At 40.2% G+C, this 18335-nt stretch overlaps 2 protein-coding genes across 3 annotated transcripts; both read right to left on the reverse strand.

The window, feature by feature from the left end:
- Window positions 1–1781: 1781 nt before the first annotated feature.
- LOC124487130 (phospholipid scramblase 2-like) lies at window positions 1782–8667 on the reverse strand. The gene is made up of 8 exons (XM_047049212.1): window positions 8514–8667; window positions 7659–7778; window positions 4427–4743; window positions 4259–4301; window positions 3674–3894; window positions 2860–3021; window positions 2527–2688; window positions 1782–2432 (listed from the first exon to the last, which is right to left on the reverse strand). The coding sequence occupies exons 2-8, from the start codon at window positions 7669–7671 to the stop codon at window positions 2373–2375; spliced, it is 978 nt and encodes a 325-aa protein (XP_046905168.1). The 5' UTR covers window positions 7672–7778; window positions 8514–8667; the 3' UTR covers window positions 1782–2372.
- Window positions 8668–11560: 2893 nt separating this feature from the next.
- On the reverse strand, window positions 11561–18058 carry LOC124487059 (phospholipid scramblase 1-like). Of its 2 annotated transcripts, XM_047049075.1 has the most exons (6): window positions 17728–18058; window positions 17555–17597; window positions 16659–16879; window positions 15921–16082; window positions 12447–12608; window positions 11561–12345 (listed from the first exon to the last, which is right to left on the reverse strand). In XM_047049075.1, the coding sequence occupies exons 1-6, from the start codon at window positions 17992–17994 to the stop codon at window positions 12316–12318; spliced, it is 885 nt and encodes a 294-aa protein (XP_046905031.1). In that variant the 5' UTR covers window positions 17995–18058; the 3' UTR covers window positions 11561–12315. The 2 variants fall into 2 exon arrangements, with proteins under 2 accessions (XP_046905031.1, XP_046905032.1); XM_047049076.1 differs by lacking the exon at window positions 15921–16082.
- Window positions 18059–18335: the final 277 nt, after the last annotated feature.

Raw genomic sequence — 18335 nt, forward strand, 5'->3', positions numbered from 1 at the left:
ACTAGAGTGGAACTACAACCAGTTCAGAACCCGGAAGTTTCCCGAGTGGCAGTTCTCCCCGATTAGACATTCTCTGGTTGGATCGTTTTGGAGGTGGTGGAGAGAGTGGACAACCCCTCCTAAATCATGAAACACATTTTCCAATTGGAAACAGATGTCTGGGAAGGAAGGGGGTTCTGAAAACAGCTTTCTTTCCCAAGCCGTCACTGAGGCTCTGCTATGCCCACCGACAAAACAATACACATCTTTAAATGGCACTTTATGTTTAACATTAATAGTATGAATAAACAAACATTTACATGTAATTTTAGCACGGCAAAGCAGGTAATGAACAATCACCTTATATCCAAATGCCGACATATCACAAAAAGGAGTGGTGAGAAAGCAAATATTTCAAGTCTGACAACATCCTTTTGTTGTCCTTGTTAGTGGTCACGCTAAAATGCAAGCAGAGAATGTATAACTTTTTCATACACTGATAAAACAGTAGCATTGGTCAAATAAAACAAACAAAGTCTGGAAAAAGAACAAAAGAAACATCAAAGTTATTACTTTTTGAAATAAAATAACCAAACCCTCAGTACAAGTACAACCATGAAATCTGATGTGACAAGTGTAAGTAAAATGTATGTGACAAAGGCTTGGTTAAACATAAACTATGCTTTCAACATCTTTAGATTACACTGAAACCATCTTTTCTTCCATTCAGCACCAATGTAGCTCTTCTTGACCTGAACAGCCCATTGACTCCCACAAACATGTCACGGCATGTCCTCTCTAATTTCACTAAACACCAACAAGGGATAGTTGCACATATCCCTTGACTAATGGGGAGTTCCTGCATAGATGTAAGCCATATTAAGACCTTTCTTTTTCTTCTTTTCACTTCCCATTCACCCCTCTGTCACCATCATTTTCCTTCCTTTTTTTGGCCTACATTCCAAACCTGCCTTGGAGTCCACCTGTAACAGGCGTGGTATTACAAGTTCCGTCAGAGGACGGGTGTAGAACTCACCACCTCTGACTTCCAAAGCGCCACCACTACCAACTACGCCAACAAAAAGCTAGCACTTCACTGACGCGGGTGGCCTGTTACATACTTGAGTGAGTTTCACCATACACAGGCTACACACCCATCCTCAGAAGAGGAGGGAGACGACCATTGCCATTCTCCAGAGCAACAGCACGACCAGAAAGCAGATAATGCAACATAACCGGGTAAGTTAACCCACCAGCTGATTCACAATGTTGCAGCAACCTACTGGCAACGTTGCTACAATGCTGGGTGTCAGCTGAGGAGTTAACTTACCCCGGTAGGTCACATAACCTGCTTTCTGGAATATCCCCCAGCACGGTTGCATTGGTTTTAAGATGGCACACACAGTGAGATCCATACAGAATGTACACCTACACAGAACATACTGCACTCACAGACTGGGAAAACGCATACATTTAATTAGCCTAAACTATGCAAAACACACAATTGTTTACATTGGGTAGGCACTCAGTAGAAATGTGCAACATGCAACTTTTAGCAACCAGAAACAACAAGCAAAGAGGTAGAGTAAAGCAGAGTGAAGCAGTCAAAAACACATTTAACAGCTTCTTAAGAGTACTTTGATAATGCTTTCAGTTGCATCACTTTCCTACACCTCAAAATCTTTTCCTATTCTCCCTATTGCACCACCTCTTCACACTTGAGGTGACAATTTGGGGACGGATGATGGTGTATATATATATATATATATATATATATATATATATATATATATATATATATATATATATATATAGACCCATGTAATTAGCAATTCTACAAACACGGCAGCTATGACAGTACAATATTGCACATGTAAACCCTTAAATATCTTTGATATATGAACTAGATAATCATAGAATAATTAGTTAAAGGGTGAGATGAGGCACATCAGAAGACAAATGAGAATGAATCTACACACTTGAATAGTTGAAGAATGAATGACGATGCATGTGACAGGTTTACCTGAAGAATAAATACTTAAGTGTCAAGTGAACCCCACACGTATCTAATAGATATGAAACCCTTAATATAATACATGGACAAGTACACTACATAGAAAGGACTAGAAACCCAGTATAAAAAACATCCAAAATCTGGTTGCTGACTTCTCCATTGACACAAATGTAGAAGACTGCATGGAGGCTGTGTTTGGCTAAACTGCAGATCATCATCAGACAAATCCTCCAGTTTTGTAGGTATAAAATGAAAACTCCAGGACTGGCAATATGGCAAATTCCAAAATGCTTTGGAAACGGGCAGGATTTCCATCCAGAAAAATGGCCTCGACACACATACAAACAGAGTGAATTGACTTTCCTTCTCTCTCTCCATGTTACGAGAAAACAGTATTACGCTGGTTTGTTTCGCCCACTTTCTCAAAGAACATGAAGTCCTGTGAAGAAAAAACAAAAAATATTAAAGTAATTGTTAACTAAAATACTTTTTAAACATACATTAAGTACCCAAAAAATGACAGATGGACCTACAATGAGAAAACAGGCTCCCATGAGCACGGCTTTCATCTTCACATCCATATCGAGGGGGAACTGGATACCAAAGTTATCTGTGTCGGTGAAGACCTCCTTCAGAAGACCGCTCCACTGCTTGCTGATTCGACCAATCGATTGGCCACCATCTTTCCCCTTCAACTGCGAGTCAGCAAAACGGACATGGGTTAGACATGCCGAGAAGTTCCTTGTTATGTCCGTTTTCTTTCGGGGAAGCTTCTTCATGGAGTCTCATTTCACGTCAAACCAGAATGGTTGTGACCTGACATGGTCTAAGTATTGCTAAAAGAAAGAGGACACCTGCACCCTCACCTCAAAGTTGACGTCGCTGCAGCAGTTGCAGGCGAAGCAGGGCCCCTCCAATTTCATCACGGTTTCCCTGTTGGCCCCTTGAATGGAGAAGTTGGGAACACAGGGGTGCCAGTCCTGTGACACATAGCCTATGGTGGTGCCCGGTGGAGCCTGCACCTCAAGCTAAGAAAACACACGTACATCACTATGAACATGTACATACGCACAATGTATATGTCCTAAACATGTAAACGTGCACACACAAACAGAAAGCTATTACCAAGTGCACATATCTGGGCAAGGGTCATGTGGCTGTAAATAGTCCTAAGTGTTTAGGACTGAAGTTACAAAGCTTCCCAGTCTACTCACAACACAACCTCACGGACGAGTGAACCAGTCTCTCGTTTGTGATATAGCAACTGTTTCCATTACAAAACAAATGTGTTTCACGTGGCCACAGCAGAGTAGGGCCTTCATTAGTGGAGGCGGACCACAGTCTGTGTGTGAGGGCTCAGATGGCCCATGGGGAATGTGCCGTAGATTCAATTAAGACCATCGAAAGGGAAGCGATGGGAAGAGTTCAAAATGGTCTGGGAGACGGTTAAACTAACAAAGGCCAATTCAGACTTCAAATCCCAGCAGGCTGTGGCGTGGGCTGTGTGATGTGGACTCTGGTCCAGGACTTTAGCAGCTTTTCAGGGTGAAACATCCTCTAACCACTAACACCAACCCACTTTATACCACTGCCAGGAACATACTATATTGTGCGTTCGCTTCTATGTAACGCGCACACATACCACACCGAGACAGCCCCCCCCCACACACACACACACACCTCTTGCAGGCAGCAGGGGCACCAGCAGGAGGCACAGCGGTAGGGCCGTATGAGGCGGATGACCTCTCGGTCCGTGTTGTCTTTGATCTTCATGTCGAAGCTGCGCAGGGCGCCACAGCAGTTCCTGGTGCAGCAGTCGTTCTTCTCCTTGGCCTTGTAGATCTTCTGGCCCAAGCTGTTCTTGATCTCATATTGGTTGTTGGTTTCAAAACCAATGAATGCTGAGAATCAGGAGGATGAGGAGAAGAGATTAAAACTGACTAATAACAAAAGTTAGGAGCCAACTAGGTAATACAATACACTTTGACTAAAGAAGTTACAACACACAATCATTTGTATTATTTTTTACTTTAAATGGTATTCAACGCTCAAATTTAAACATGTTAATGATAATGTAGAGGCTGATGTTTTTATGTTATGGTTTTCAATTTACAAATTGGTTGATTCTCCTAAAAACAGTACTGTGTCAAGTGCTACAAATGAGAATGCAATGCAAATGCATCAGCAACCCTTTAAAACTTTTGGTCCCAAGATGACCACAGACTCTGGTCACCACCGGTCTTAGTAACAGATTAACAATCTCACCCTCCAGAAGCTCAACCTTTTGGTGTATAAGGATCTGGTCAACCTAAAAAATATATAAAAGAACACAACACAAGATTATGTATGAGTCAGATGACTCAATATCAACTAACCCCTGTTGCATGGTGAGTGTTTGACGTTTACAGGGTATGAGAATCCTCAACCAGTCACCTGGGTTAGGTACTCCAGCCCAGGTGGCACACCGACAGGAACGGATGCTGGAGCTGGAGCCAGAGCTGGAGCAGGGGAGATGCCTCCAGGGGAACCCATGTTTGGACCTCTGTAATCGGGCATGGGACCATGACCTGCTGGCTGGTACATGATCGGCTGCCCAGGCTGTGGTTGGGGCGGGTAGCCCATGTGGAAGCCTGCAGGTGGGGGGGCATGGCTCGGATCACCATAACCTCCCTGTGGCACAGGGTAGGGGCTCATGGAGTAACTGCCTGGTTGGGGTATGGGGTATGGAGCCTGGTTGGGGGATGGGTAACCTGTGGTGAACAGAAAGGTAGAATATTTGAAGGGACCTATGGATTCACCACATCTGTGTGAGGCGATGTTCTGTTTTGTACTGTTTCCATGGGAATTGTTTGAATCCTGCACAAGTCATTTCCTGCATGTCCTCCCCTCTCTCCCTCTCCCTTTCTCTTGGATATATCTGTCCAGATAAAGCAGAAATGCCCCTTGATAAAATCCTGGCCAAAGTTGAGTTTCAACACACTCACAGTCTTACGAAAGCAAACCTAATAATTATGCCTTCATGTGCAAACTGTCTAGAAACTTGAAATAACATTGGTCAGACGAGGGTGTACCCATCATCCATTGCTCTACAGTACGACACCACATTCTCATCAGGCAGTGGTATCCAATGTCTGGATACTCGCAAAAATACAAACAGAAGGGTTGCCTACACCACTGAGGACACCTCTCACTATGGTCTGCCACATTTCACTAACAATTGGACTTGGAGCCAGAGTTGCTGGGTTTTATAATAATAACCAGTTGTCTTGCCAACTTTTGGAAGGCATTAACATGACCCAAGAACTCGAGGTTGCCATTGGGATAGTGGTTAGATCAACACATTCCTTTAAACACCCATATTAACAATAACATACATATCGCAACTCAATCGGACCAAAAACTCTCTGACCATGTTACTGTACACCTTCTAGAGGGCCAAATCTAAAAGAATGAAAAGCTCTTCTAAGGAGAGAAAGTGTCAATATTTGTGATCTGTGTCACTGTGGGAGTCTACTATTGAACAATAATCAACGCATTTGTACTACCTTAAGTATGCATAAAGTGTTGCGTAAACAGAAAGTAGAATAGAAAATAGAAAAGTAAAATGGTAGTAGTTTAACTCAAACTAAAGTGGAACTATATTGCTATTGACTTTTTCCTCTAAACAACCAGTCTCCATAGAAATAAGTTTCCAAACGACATAGAAGGAAAATTTGTGTTAGGCTTTCCTAACAATGGTTCCAAACATGTCGGCTAATGTATTTTGGGAGTCTTGACCGCTTAGGCATGACACGCTGCATTTTATCAGATAGAACTAGAGTTTGTTGTTCAAGTAGATATGTGTCTGGCAGGTACAATACTTTTTTTCTCTGGGATTTAGATGAAAAACATATTCATCTAAATCCCAGAGAAAAAAAAGTATATATATATATATATATATAAATAAATACATAGAAAATTTAAGAGGCTTTCCTAAAAATGAGAGGTGTTTTTAAATACATTATCAGTACCTCCTGAATAAAGGATCTGGGGCCTGTTCCATAAAGGCCGCTCAAAAAAGGTAGACTTAAAGTCCTAAACCAGACTTGAATAAGTTTAATTAGTCAAGTGTGGCTTAAGCGGTTCCATAAAGGCCAATTTCAGCTCACGCAGTCTTACTAATTCAAGTCAGATTTACGTAGTCAAGCTAATTGCGCGTGCACCCTATTTTTTAACAGCCCGAGAGGTAAAACATGGATCATACAATCCACCACGGCAAAAGCAATGCACACGGCCACATGACTTCTTCCAGAAAGAACGTTCCCTTTAAATCGTGTACAATGACAGCTCCCTCATCCACCGCTTCAATCAAAGTAAAATGACACGCCATGAAAGACGTCGTGAACGATAGGCTACGTAGGACCTTTTTAGACCTTCGTTGATTAAAAAATACCCTTTAAACTAATCTTTATCAGTACGTCCTGAATAGGGAGTCAGGTGGCTGAGCGGTTAGGGAATCGGGCTAGTAATCTGAAGGTCGCCAGTTCGATTACCGGCTGAGCCTAATGACGTTGTGTCCTTGGGAAAGGCATTTCACCCTATTTGCCTTGGGGGAATGTCCCTGTACTTACTGTAAGTTGCTCTGGATAAGAGTGTCTGCTAAATGACTAAATGTAAAATGTAAATGTAATCTAAATGGACTTTTTTGACATTGTTTAAAATAAATAGCCTACTATTAATTAAAACATTATCCAGTAGCCTAACTTTTTAACATGGGTTTTGTGTCGGGGAAATGGAGGGCGGATTTAGGTTCGTTTTGCAATTGTAGGCTACTGTTAACAATTATATTGCTATGATAATTATACTCGGATCATTTAGATTGAGATATAGGCCTATGCCTGATGCCTAAACATTTGAAATCACAAACTAACATCCATACATTTAACGGCTATGGTACATATATAGCCTATCAAAGCATTGTTCATCATTGTTTAATGCATTAGGCTAAATGTTGTAGGCTATTTACGTTGATTTTCTATCAATGTATACAACATATTGAACTGATGAGAATAAGAAAATGAGAATATACGTGGTAAATCATCGTCTTCCCGTTGGGTCAGTGTTACAGGGACGTCTGGTTAAGCACCAAGTCACGCTAAGCCTGACAGTCTGACCCTGACCAGACTAGTTTCGCAGCCTAAGTTGCCATAGTAACCGAGTTCGAACTACATTGAGCTAGCTTTATGGAACCGAATGAACAAGAAATGAGTCCGACTAACTGACATAAGTCTGGCTTATTCGGTAAACTCGCTTTATGGAACAGGCCTCTGGTTACCAAGTACAGACCTGTTAGGTAAACTAACTAACTAACTTTCTAACTAACTATTTACCAACTATAAAGTACAGAACACAGATAAGGAGCACATGGATACGTTCTTCTACGATACTAAGAATACTTTTTGGGGGGCAATTCCTTGAAACATGTCAGCAGTGTCGGGGTATATGAGGTAGAGGGCCTCTAGGAATGTAATGCAGAAAAAAAGGTGTATAGAAAAACATCTGGTTAAAAAACAAATACATCCATCACTGTGGATGCTAATACATACCTATAATGGATAAGCTCTCATTAAATGCAACATGATATCTAATATTTATACGAGGGGAGGGACTGCGGAGAGACACTCACCTGGAGCAGACATTGTGAGATAGTGTTTCTCTGTCCAGACAAACGGGAAAGTAGGTTTAACTTCCTCCCTTGTCACTATGGAGACCAGGAGAAATTCAGGGAGGTGGATGCTATGTAAATCTGAGTAGGGAAAGGGATTGGGGGAGGGATTTTGGGGAAGGGAAGGAAAAGGAAGAACAAGTCAATGACCACCAGTTCACACATTCAGTCACAATTTGTCGTCGGATTTCCAAGTTAAGAGAAAAGAAAAAAACATCACATAGCCCCAATGGCCTATGTTATCTGTCTAGCTACAGGAAAAGGAAAGCCAGGATAAGTCCAGTTTGCTACATTTTTTAATAATCCCCTTTGCCAACTTTATAAGTGGTCAAACTAGTTTGTGCTTTTCATGGCTTTATCAAATACTCACTCAAATCGTTTATTGTAGCCTATGGGTGTGGTCTACTAGGGAAAGGGTCATGGGCATTTTCCACTCACTATATTTTAGGTGAGGCATGGAATTCCATTTCACAAGTTTTTACAGTGATATGAAATCAAAGATATGACATCCAGGTCACCCACACAATAACCAGAATGTCTTGTATCACACCGGATACGTGCAGGTTACTCATTATAATTTAATTGTATTTTAACGTTTAAGGAATCTGGGAAAGCAAATTAGTGTGTACATAATTGCATGAATCAGTAGGGATTTTTCCGTTCAGAGATTACAACAGTTCTTTTGAGCTGCGAATGAGTAAAAGCCATTGATTCAACTTGCAACAAATGTTTTACATTCAATATAGCCTTCCGTTTGTGACTAGTTGCGATCCAAAGTAAATATAGGTGAACAAAATTGTGTTTGTTATGTCTTACCTGAAGAGAAAAGTATACACCCGGCAAACTTCAACGCGGAAGTCACGACTATAAAATGTTTTAAGTTAAATAAGATTGTCCGGGCAGGTTCGCTTGACAGAAGCCTTCGACAGCAGCAAAGACTCCTCCCAGTTCAGCTTTTTGCAGAAAAAAGCCCCCCCCCCCCCCCCCCCCCCCCCCCCCCCCCCCCCCCCCCCCCCCACCCATTTTGAGCTTTAATGCCTTCATGATGCTAGAAGGATCTGATGTAGACGATATCCGTATGCTACATATATTTTTGTAAATTGTTTCTTTATCGTAGCTTTTTTTAACCTACACCTTTTTGTTTGTTATGTCTGTATAGTATGGTACCCTACGTATTTTTTCCAGAATATCTTTGTTTTAACTGACAGGCAGTAGGCTACTGGAGGAGTAGAGGGAAAATGAAACGTCGATTACACAACCTTCGAGTTAACTACCGGGGTGAAGTTAGTTTCATATTCGACATTCGTCTCACATTTGGAAGACGCTAACTTGCGGCGTCGAGTTAGAGACCGGGTGAAAATTACCCATACAATTTAGAAAAAATATGACTTTTATAATATTTTTATGGATATAAAACCTCAAACTGTCACCATATTATTCTAATAATGTCAGGTCTACTTCCACACCCTTTACTTTTTCAATAAAGTTTTTTAAAGAATGATAGAAAATCGCTCATCTCTAAAAAATAGCATGAAATCCTTGCTAATCTCATTATATTTTTCAAATTTGTGTCAAAAAATCGGTAGGTCAGACATTAGAAGAATAATATGGTGTATATTTGAGATTGTTTTACACAAGTTTGAAAAAGATATTGAGATCAGTGAAGATTTCATGCTATTTTCAGAGATTAGCGATTCATTTGAATTATATTCAAAACTTTATTGAAAAAGTAAAGGGTGTGGAATTAGGCCAGACATTATTCATATAATATGGTGTATATTTGAGATTTTTTGACACAAATTTGAAAAAGAAATTGAGATTAGCGAGGATGTCATGCTATTTTCAGAGATTAGTGATTTTTTATCTGTTTTTTTACAACATTATTAAAAATGTAAAGGGTTTGGAAGTAGGCCAGACATTAGTAAAATAATATGGTGTATATTTAAGATTTTTTGACACAAGTTTGAAAAAAATATTCAGATTTGTGAAGATTTCATGCCATTTTCAGAGATTAGCGATTCATTGGATTTTTATTCAGAATGTTACTGAAAAAGTAAAGGGTGTGGAAGTAGGCCAGACATTATTAGAATAATATGATGTATATCTGAGATTTCTTTTACACAAGTTTGAAAAAGATATTGGCCGGGTTTCCCAGATTCGTTAAGAAGCTTTTAACGCTAAGATCTTCTTAAGAACGTTCTAAGAGCGTTCGAGAGCACCCTTAGAACGTTCTTAAAACGCTCTTAGCGTTAAGAGCTTCTTAACGAATCTGGGAAACCCGTTCATTGAGATTAATGAAGATGTCATGCTATTTTCAAAGATTAGCGATTTTCAATCATTTTTTTAAAAACATAATTGAAAAAGTAAAGGGTGCGGAAGTAGGTCAGACATTAGAATTATCTGGTTCATATTTGAGATTTTTTTACACAAGTTTGACAAAAGTTATTGATATTAGTGAGGATTTCATGTTATTTTCACAGAGATTAACGATTTTCTATAATTTAGAAAAAGGTTTTGATTGAAAAGGTAAATGGTGTGGAAGTAGGCCAGACATTATTAGAATAATATAGTGTATATTTGAGATTTTTGACACAAATGTGAAAAGGTTATTGAGAAAAACGAGGATTTCGTACTATTTTCAGAGATCAGCAATTGATTTGACTGTTGCTAAAAACGTTATTGAAAAATTAAAGGGTGTGGAAGTAGGTCAGACATTATTATAATAATCTGGTGTACATTTGAGATGTTTTGACACAAGTTTGAAAAAGTAATTGAGTTTATCGAGGATTTCATGATATTTTCAGAGATTCACAACTTTCTATCATAAAAAAAAAAAGTTTATTTAGAAAGTAAAGGCTGTGGAAGTATACCAGACATTGTTGGAATACTCTGCTGTTTGTTTGAGGTTTTATATTCATAAAAATATTATAAAAGTAATCATTTTTCAAAAATGTATGGGTAATTTTCACCCGGTCCCTCACTCGACGCTGCAAAGTAGCGTCTTCCGAATGTGAGACGAATGTCGAATGTAACATTAAACTAACTTCACCTCGCTGAGTTATCGACGGTCAAAATGTGTCGACCAGACATGTCAGTTTGGCAGATAAGCGTTAACACCAGTAAATGTGTTGTGCGGTAATGGTTTGGTGTACAAGCAGTAGGCTATGCCATAGGCTAAGCTAGGATACATCAGCCTCAACAATGCAATTTATTTTATCTCTGCTGTTCTCCCAAGTATGCGATGAAGATTGAAAAGATTTGTTGGCCTACCTTCAGCCACCACTAGAGGATGTCGACTCGAATAGAGTTGTATTTTAAATGTAGCCTATGTAACTGTGTCCCAACGTTAGGCTATCTTAGTCAGCTCATAATTCAGTCAGCTATAGTGCCTTTTCCAGTCAGAACATTTTAACTCTTAGAAAGATCAATAATAATAGGAGGAGACCATCTTGGGACATAACGTTCCCAAAAAGTTGTCTTGTGCTCTTACAAAAAACATTTATTCAAGTGTGCAATTAGTATACTTCTTTTACATTAACAATGAGTTTTTTTTTATATACAGTAGCATATTATAAATTTGTTCACACATTGTCTTTTTTGAACTAGTACTCGAACATTTGTTTTACATACCATCTTCTTAATGTTCAAGTACCGGTAACAAGTCAGCTTTGAGTTGGAATAGCTTAGAGTAATTACAGGACTAAGTATTTGGTGATGTAAAATATGGCTAAAATGTGAATGCATGAATGCAATGCTGGGGCAGGACTATTTTACATTTATGCATTTAGCAGACGCTTTTATCCAAAGCGACTTCCAAAAGAGAGTTTTACAAAAGTGCATAGGTCACTGATCATAACAATGAGATAGCCCCAAACATTGCGGCTAGCCAAAACATTAAGCATGCACTGTGAAAACTAAATAAGTCACAAAGGGAAGAACCATAAGAGCATGTAGTTGAACAGGAAACCAATATACATATTGATCAACATGTAAGCTATACATTTACATTTATGCATTTAGCAGACGCTTTTATCCAAAGCGACTTCCAAGAGAGAGCTTTACAAAAGAGCATAGATCACTGATCATAACAACGAGGTAGTCCCGAGGTATACATATTGATCAAGAGGGCATAAGCAATTGATAATGTATAAAACAGCAGAGAATCATAGGCTACATTCATTTGCATGAATGCACAAAAGCATTGCCAATTTGTTTGTAAGAATGAGTAAATGCTTTTGTTATAACGTATAATTGACGATGATGTGGAGGTTGACCAAGTAGTTTTGAGAATTTTCATTTTGATATGAGAAATGTAGGTAAAAAAGAAACTGAGAAAAACTGCAGATGCATCACAGGCACTAACATCCCAAGCTCTGCACTATATATAAATCCAAGAATTTTTCTCCCATTAGTATTGTAGCACCGCTCATACTGTTTTTGGAGGTATAAATGAAGAACAACTCCAGGACTGGCAATACGGCAGATTACAAAATGCTTTGGAAACAGGCAGGATTTTATCCAGAAAACAGACAAAGAATAACAGACAAAGAATAACAGATTGAACTGACTTTCCTTCTCTCTCTTCCTTTCTTCGTGTCCATGTTATGAGAAAAACGTATTATGACGACCTCTCAAAGTACATAAAATCCTGTCAAGAAAAAGCAACAAAAATATTAAGTATTTAAAAGTTAAAATAACTCCAAACAAACATTAAGTACCAAAAAAACAACAGATCACAATCACACTCACAATGAGAAAGCAGGTGCCCATGAGCACAGCTTTCATCTTCACATCCATATCGAGGGGGAACTGGATACCAAAGTTATCTGCGTCGGTGAAGGTCTCCTTAAGAAGACCGCTCCACTGCTTGCTGATTCGACCAATCGGCTCTCCCCCATCTTTCCCCCACAACTACGATTGGGCAAAACGGACACGGGTTAGACATACAAATAAGTAAATTTTTATGTCCATTTTCTTTTTGGAAACCTTCTTTATGGAGTCTCATGAAAAATATGACACTTGGGGTCACGCTTCAAAGCAGGATTTGGGGGGGCGAGGTGACTTCAGGTTTAACCCTGGGTTTTCAGTGTCACAACGGTGGTTCACTCACCAGGGTAAATTGCCATGGTAACTTATGCTGCAAACCTAACCTGCTTGGGCAGGTTGTGTTTGAGATAACATCAACAAGTATGAAAACTAGTGCTGTCAGTTTAACGCGTTATTAACGGCGTTAACGCAAACCCAAATTAACGGCGTCAATTTTTTTATCGCGCGATTAACGCTCTTTTTGGCCTAGCAAACTTTGTAGTTTTTTTTCACATGCTGTTGCAACAATTACCGACGTTAGAAAGACTACAACACCACACCGGATCTAGCTAGACCGGAAATAAAACAACAGGCGCGCCACACACACTTGTTTGGCTTGCGAGCCGGCTAAAGAGTAGTAGCAGAGCCCGTTTACGGATATTAGACATTCTCTGGTAGTAGGCTAACGTTACGTTTTGAGTGGATGGCGAGCGCGAGACGCCGAAATGGATGCCAATAAGATTCTGAATGGAAAGTTTACTTTTAAAAAGTTGCCAAGTGGTTCCATTGACAAGACCAAAGTGATCTGTGTGTTTTTTCGTTGTTAACTGAGCTATCATCGCAGCACGTCCAGTCTGAAATACCACTTGATGGCCAAGCACACAGCTAATGCGATTCATGCGAATTCTCCGCCCCCTCGTCAAAGCCAGGCGATTGCAATGTTGTTTTCAATAAAAAAAATATTTGCACGAAGCAATCCGAACCACTTTTCCATGTTGATAAGAGCTTTAAAATTTGAAAAAAGAATGGGACAAAAAGAAATCAAGGGACATTTAGAATAGATAAAAATGTGCGATTAATTGATTAATCGCGAGTTAACTATGACATTAATGTGATTAATCGCGATTAAATATTTTAATCGTTTGACAGCACTAATGAAAACACCACCTACTGATCAGTAAAATCTCTTGGAAAAATACCTTGTGCACTAATAGTGACATAGTGACGTTTTTTGAGTCTTTCAAGTCTTGACGTTTTTATTTGCTCCCAAGACAGTTGTAACACTGTTGTGCGACTGAAGGAATAAGGCTAACAGGAGCCTGACGTTGTCATACTCATAATTCTAGTCAGAAGATAAGTCTGATAACTCTCTGTTGGGCTGTGAGTATGGGACGTGTTTCAACCGAACTCGTAAAACAAATGCCTTTTCGCTCAATTGGATAGACCTACAACCAAACAGAGCAACGTAATATGTTGTTTGTTGAAAACAAATTCAACCCAAGCGCTCTTCGGAGATGTGGTTGATTATGTTACTGTTGATCATCTGTCCATCATTGTATAAAGCCCGCCCTGACAATTTCATTGGTCCGAACAGCTCCTGTTCGGACATAGTTTTCCCAAACCGAGCTTCCCCAGACCCAACTTCCCGACCACATTTTTTGGTGGGTGGGGCTAAATTGGGCTGGCAGCCAGGCTAGCTAAACAGTCCCACACACTTTAACAACCCACCTTCAATACAGCTGTTGTAAAGCCCCTATTAAAGAAACCCAAACTGGATAACAGTCTACTTGCAAATTACAGACCAATATCAAACCTTCCATTTAGTAGTAAAGTACTGGAAAAGATAGAATTAGTCCAATTAAATTCATTTCTTGACAAAAATAACATCATGGAAGTCTCGCAGTCAGGTTTCAGGAAATATCACAGTACTGAAACTGCTCTCACCAAAATAATAAGCGACCTCAGACTAAACTCTGATACAAATAAAGTCTCTATCCTTGTCCTGTTAGATCTCAGTGCAGCATTTGATACCATTGATCACTACATCCTAATCAACAGACTGGAAAAGCTTATTGGGTTCACGGATAGTGTATTGAACTGGATAAAATCATATTTCACAGGGAAAAAGTTTTATGTTCGTTTAAGAGACCATAGGTCCAAGAAACATGAGAACAGCTACGGGGTTGCTCAAGGAAGCTGCCTAGGTCCATTACTTTTTTCACTTTATATGTTACCACTCGGCACCATAATCAGAGAACATAACATAGATTTCCATAGCTATGCGGATGACACAACTATATATATCCACTGAACCCAACACTGGAAGAGCCATCAATTCCATTACCAACTGCCTATTGGCAGTAAACAAATGGATGAATGATAACTTTCTTAAATTCAATGAAGACAAAACCGAAGTCCTACTATGTGGCCCCAAATACAAAAGAGAGATGCTTACTAAGAATCTAGGAGGCTTAACCCCCTGTCTTAAACCAGAGGTGACAAGTCTCGGTGTAATCCTGGACTCGGATTTGAATTTCAACTCTCACATTAATAAAGTGACCAAAACAGCTTTCTTTCACCTGAAGAATATAGCAAAGGTACGACCATTTATAAACCAAAATGATGCAGAGAAGCATCAAGTTTTTATATCCAGCCGGCTGGACTACTGTAACACACTTTTCAATGGTCTTCCCAAGAAAACCACTGAAAGACTACAGCTCATAAAAAATTCTGCAGCTAGATTATTAACAAAAACTAAAAGGAGAGAACACATTAGTCCTGTCCCAGCCACTTTACACTGGCTCCCTGTTACCTTCAGAATTGACTTTAAGGTCATTTTCCTCACATACAAAGCTCTACACGGACAAGGACCTAGCTACATTGGTAACTCCCTTATAAACTACACACCAGCTAGAACACTGCGATCATCAAATGCAGGCTTATTAGAGGTAGACCAGAAGCAGTCATGAAAAGATTGGTGATTCGGCCTTTGTCAATTACGCCCTAAAACTATGGAACAAATTACCCATAAATATTAGGGAAGCAAATACGCTAGACATTTTTAAAATACAGCTTAAAACCTACCTTTTTACCGAAGCATTTAAGTAATTTTATCTCAAAAGGGTTTTACTACTTGTATTAGTTATATTATTGTTCTTATAGATTTGCTATTTTAATTATTACTTTTGTCACTTGTATTATTGTTTTTATTGATTTATGTAAAGCACCTTGAGCTACAATTCTTGTATGAAATGTGCTATATAAATAAAGTCTATGCAGTGCTGTAAAATTGTATTGTGTTTTCTGTATCACATTAACATAAATAAGACACCAATAACGTAGGAAGTGTTCTTATAAACTAAAAGGTATCACGGGTATGTTGAACTTGCTTGGTAATACAGGCCCCTTTATCCTCACATCAAAGTTTACTTCGCCACAGCAGTTGAAGGCGAAGCAGGGCCCCTCCAATGTCATCAGTGTCTCTTGGTTGGCCCCTTGAATGGTGAACTTGGGAGTCCAAGGGTGCCAGACCTGTGACACATAGCCTACAGGGATGCCCGGTGGAGCCTGCACCTCAAGCTAAGAAAACACACATACATCATTGGGAAAATGTACTGTATATGTCCTAAACATGTAGAAAATGGGCACATACACACAAATTTAAAGCTATTACCAAGTGCACATATCTGGGCAAGGGACATGTGGCTGAAAATAGTCCTAAATTGTTTAGGACTGTAAGATGAGTGAACAAATCTCTCCTTTGTAGCGTAGCAACCATTTCCATTACAAAACGAATACACATGGCATCAGCAGAGTAGGGCCTTCATTAGTGGAGGCGGACCACAGTCCATGTGTGAGGGCTCTGATGGCCCATGGGGAATGTGCTGTAGATTCAATTAAGACCATCAGAAGTGAAGTGATAGGAAGAGATCAAAATGGTCTAGGAGACGGTTAAACTGACAAAGGCCAATTCACTGTGCAGAATGCGGTCTAGCACCTTAGCAGCCTTTCAGATCAACACCATCCTCTAACCACTAACACCAACCCACTTTATACCACACACGGCGCAGAAACATGCTATACTGTACCTTGTCTTCTCTATTATGTACACACACACACGCACGCACGCAAGCACATAAACCCACAAGCACTCACCTCTTGCAAGCAGCAGGGGCAGAGGCATGAATCGCAGCGGAGGGGCCGTATAAGGCGGATGACTTCTTGGCCCATGTTGTCTTTGATCATCATGTCGAAGCTGCGTATGGAGCCAAGGCAGTTCCTGGTGCAGCAGTCGTTTGTCTCCTTGGCCTTGTAGATCTGCTGGCCCAGAATGTTCTTGATATCATAGTCGTTGTTGGTCTCAAAACCAAGGATTACTAAAAATCAGGAAGAGAAGAAGGGATTAGCAATGAGGAGTCAAGAGGAAACTAGAGTAGCTAGGTCATACAACAGAGTATAACAGATATCACCACCCAGTCTTCACGGATTCATCACCTTCCCCAGCTTCACCTTCCCATCTGCCTCATCACCCTATGGTTTTAGCAGAATCATCAACCACCGCCACCACCAGTGTCTTCTCTCCATGGGAATATTTATATTGCTGCTCCTCTGGGCAGACGCCCCTCAATTATCAAATCTCCCCATCGAGTCTAAACACCAAAGACTTTCTGTCAAGACTAATTATCATCTGTTCAATAAACTGTTCAAATATCATTTGTTCATTTAACATTATCTTTACTTAATTCACTGGTCTCTCCTGATTTAAATATATATACACACATGAATATATAATCATTTGTATTTTTTTTACATGGAATTGTCTTGATGGCAAAAGCTCCTATTTAAACATATTTATGATAATGTATAAACTGATGTTTTAACCTACTGAAAGGGCAGGTTTATGGTTTTCAATTTACAATTAGCTGATTCACCTAAAAACTGAAATGTGTCAAGTGCTACAAATGGGTATGCAATGCAAATGCATCATCAACCCTTTAAAACCTTCTGTCCCCAGGTCACCAACGGTCTTAGTAACAGATTAGCAATCTCACCCTCCGGAAGCTCGGCATTTTGGTGCATAAGGATCTGGTCAATCTAAAAATATATAAAAAGAACACGACACAAGATTATGTATGAGTCAGAAGGTGTAAAATATCAACAAACACCTGTAGCATGGTGAGTGTTTGGCTTTTACAGCTTATTATGAGAATCCTCAACCAGTCACCTGGGTTAGATACTCCAGTCCAGGTGGCACACTGACAGGATCGGATGCTGGAGCTGAAGCCTTAGCTGGGGTAGGGGAAATGCCTCCAGGGGCACCCACCTTTGGACCTCCGTAATCGGGCATGGGACCGTGGCCTGCTGGTCCTGGCTGGTGCATGATCGGCTGCCCAGGCTGTGGTTGGGGCTGGTAGCCCATGTTGACGCCTGCAGGTGGGGGGGCATGGCTTGGGTCACCATAACCTCCCTGTGGCACAGGGTAGGGGCTCATGGAGTAACTGCCTGGTTGGGGTATGGGGTATGGAGCCTGGTTGGGGGATGGGTAACCTGTGGTGAACAGAAAAGTAGAATATTAACCCTAACCCTTATAACAATTTTATTAAATAGCTTATGTGTCTTTAACAGCCATGTCAATGTATGATGTTTAGATAACTAGGCATAGTCCTACATCTGGCTCTATACCAACTGAGGGTCAGCCGGCTGCCTTGAAGCTGAGAATGCCATTGGCTGCTTCAAGTCAGCCGGGCTGCCGGCGGCAGCAGGCGACGCCGGGGCTGCATGAAGTCGAACGCACCTAATTATATTCGTTCACAAGTTGGTGGCCAAGCAGCG

Source organism: Hypomesus transpacificus, chromosome 25 (assembly GCF_021917145.1).
Source record: "Hypomesus transpacificus isolate Combined female chromosome 25, fHypTra1, whole genome shotgun sequence".
NCBI lineage: Eukaryota > Metazoa > Chordata > Actinopteri > Osmeriformes > Osmeridae > Hypomesus > Hypomesus transpacificus.

What these genes read in the sequence shown, in the direction of transcription:
- LOC124487059 (XM_047049075.1), bottom strand. Translation starts at nt 17,994, where the DNA reads ATGAGCCCCTACCCTGTGCCACAGGGAGGTTATGGTGACCCAAGCCAT. An exon ending in AAATGCCGAGCTTCCGGAGG is followed by an intron (nt 16,880 to 17,554) that starts GTGAGATTGCTA and finishes CCTGATTTTTAG; the next exon opens with TAATCCTTGGTTTTGAGACC. An exon ending in TGGGCACCTGCTTTCTCATT is followed by an intron (nt 12,346 to 12,446) that starts GTGAGTGTGATT and finishes TTTTCTTGACAG; the next exon opens with GATTTTATGTACTTTGAGAG.
- LOC124487130 (XM_047049212.1), bottom strand. An exon ending in GGCTGGAGTACCTAACCCAG is followed by an intron (nt 4,302 to 4,426) that starts GTGACTGGTTGA and finishes TATATTTTTTAG; the next exon opens with GTTGACCAGATCCTTATACA. An exon ending in GCAGCGACGTCAACTTTGAG is followed by an intron (nt 2,689 to 2,859) that starts GTGAGGGTGCAG and finishes GCTGACTCGCAG; the next exon opens with TTGAAGGGGAAAGATGGTGG.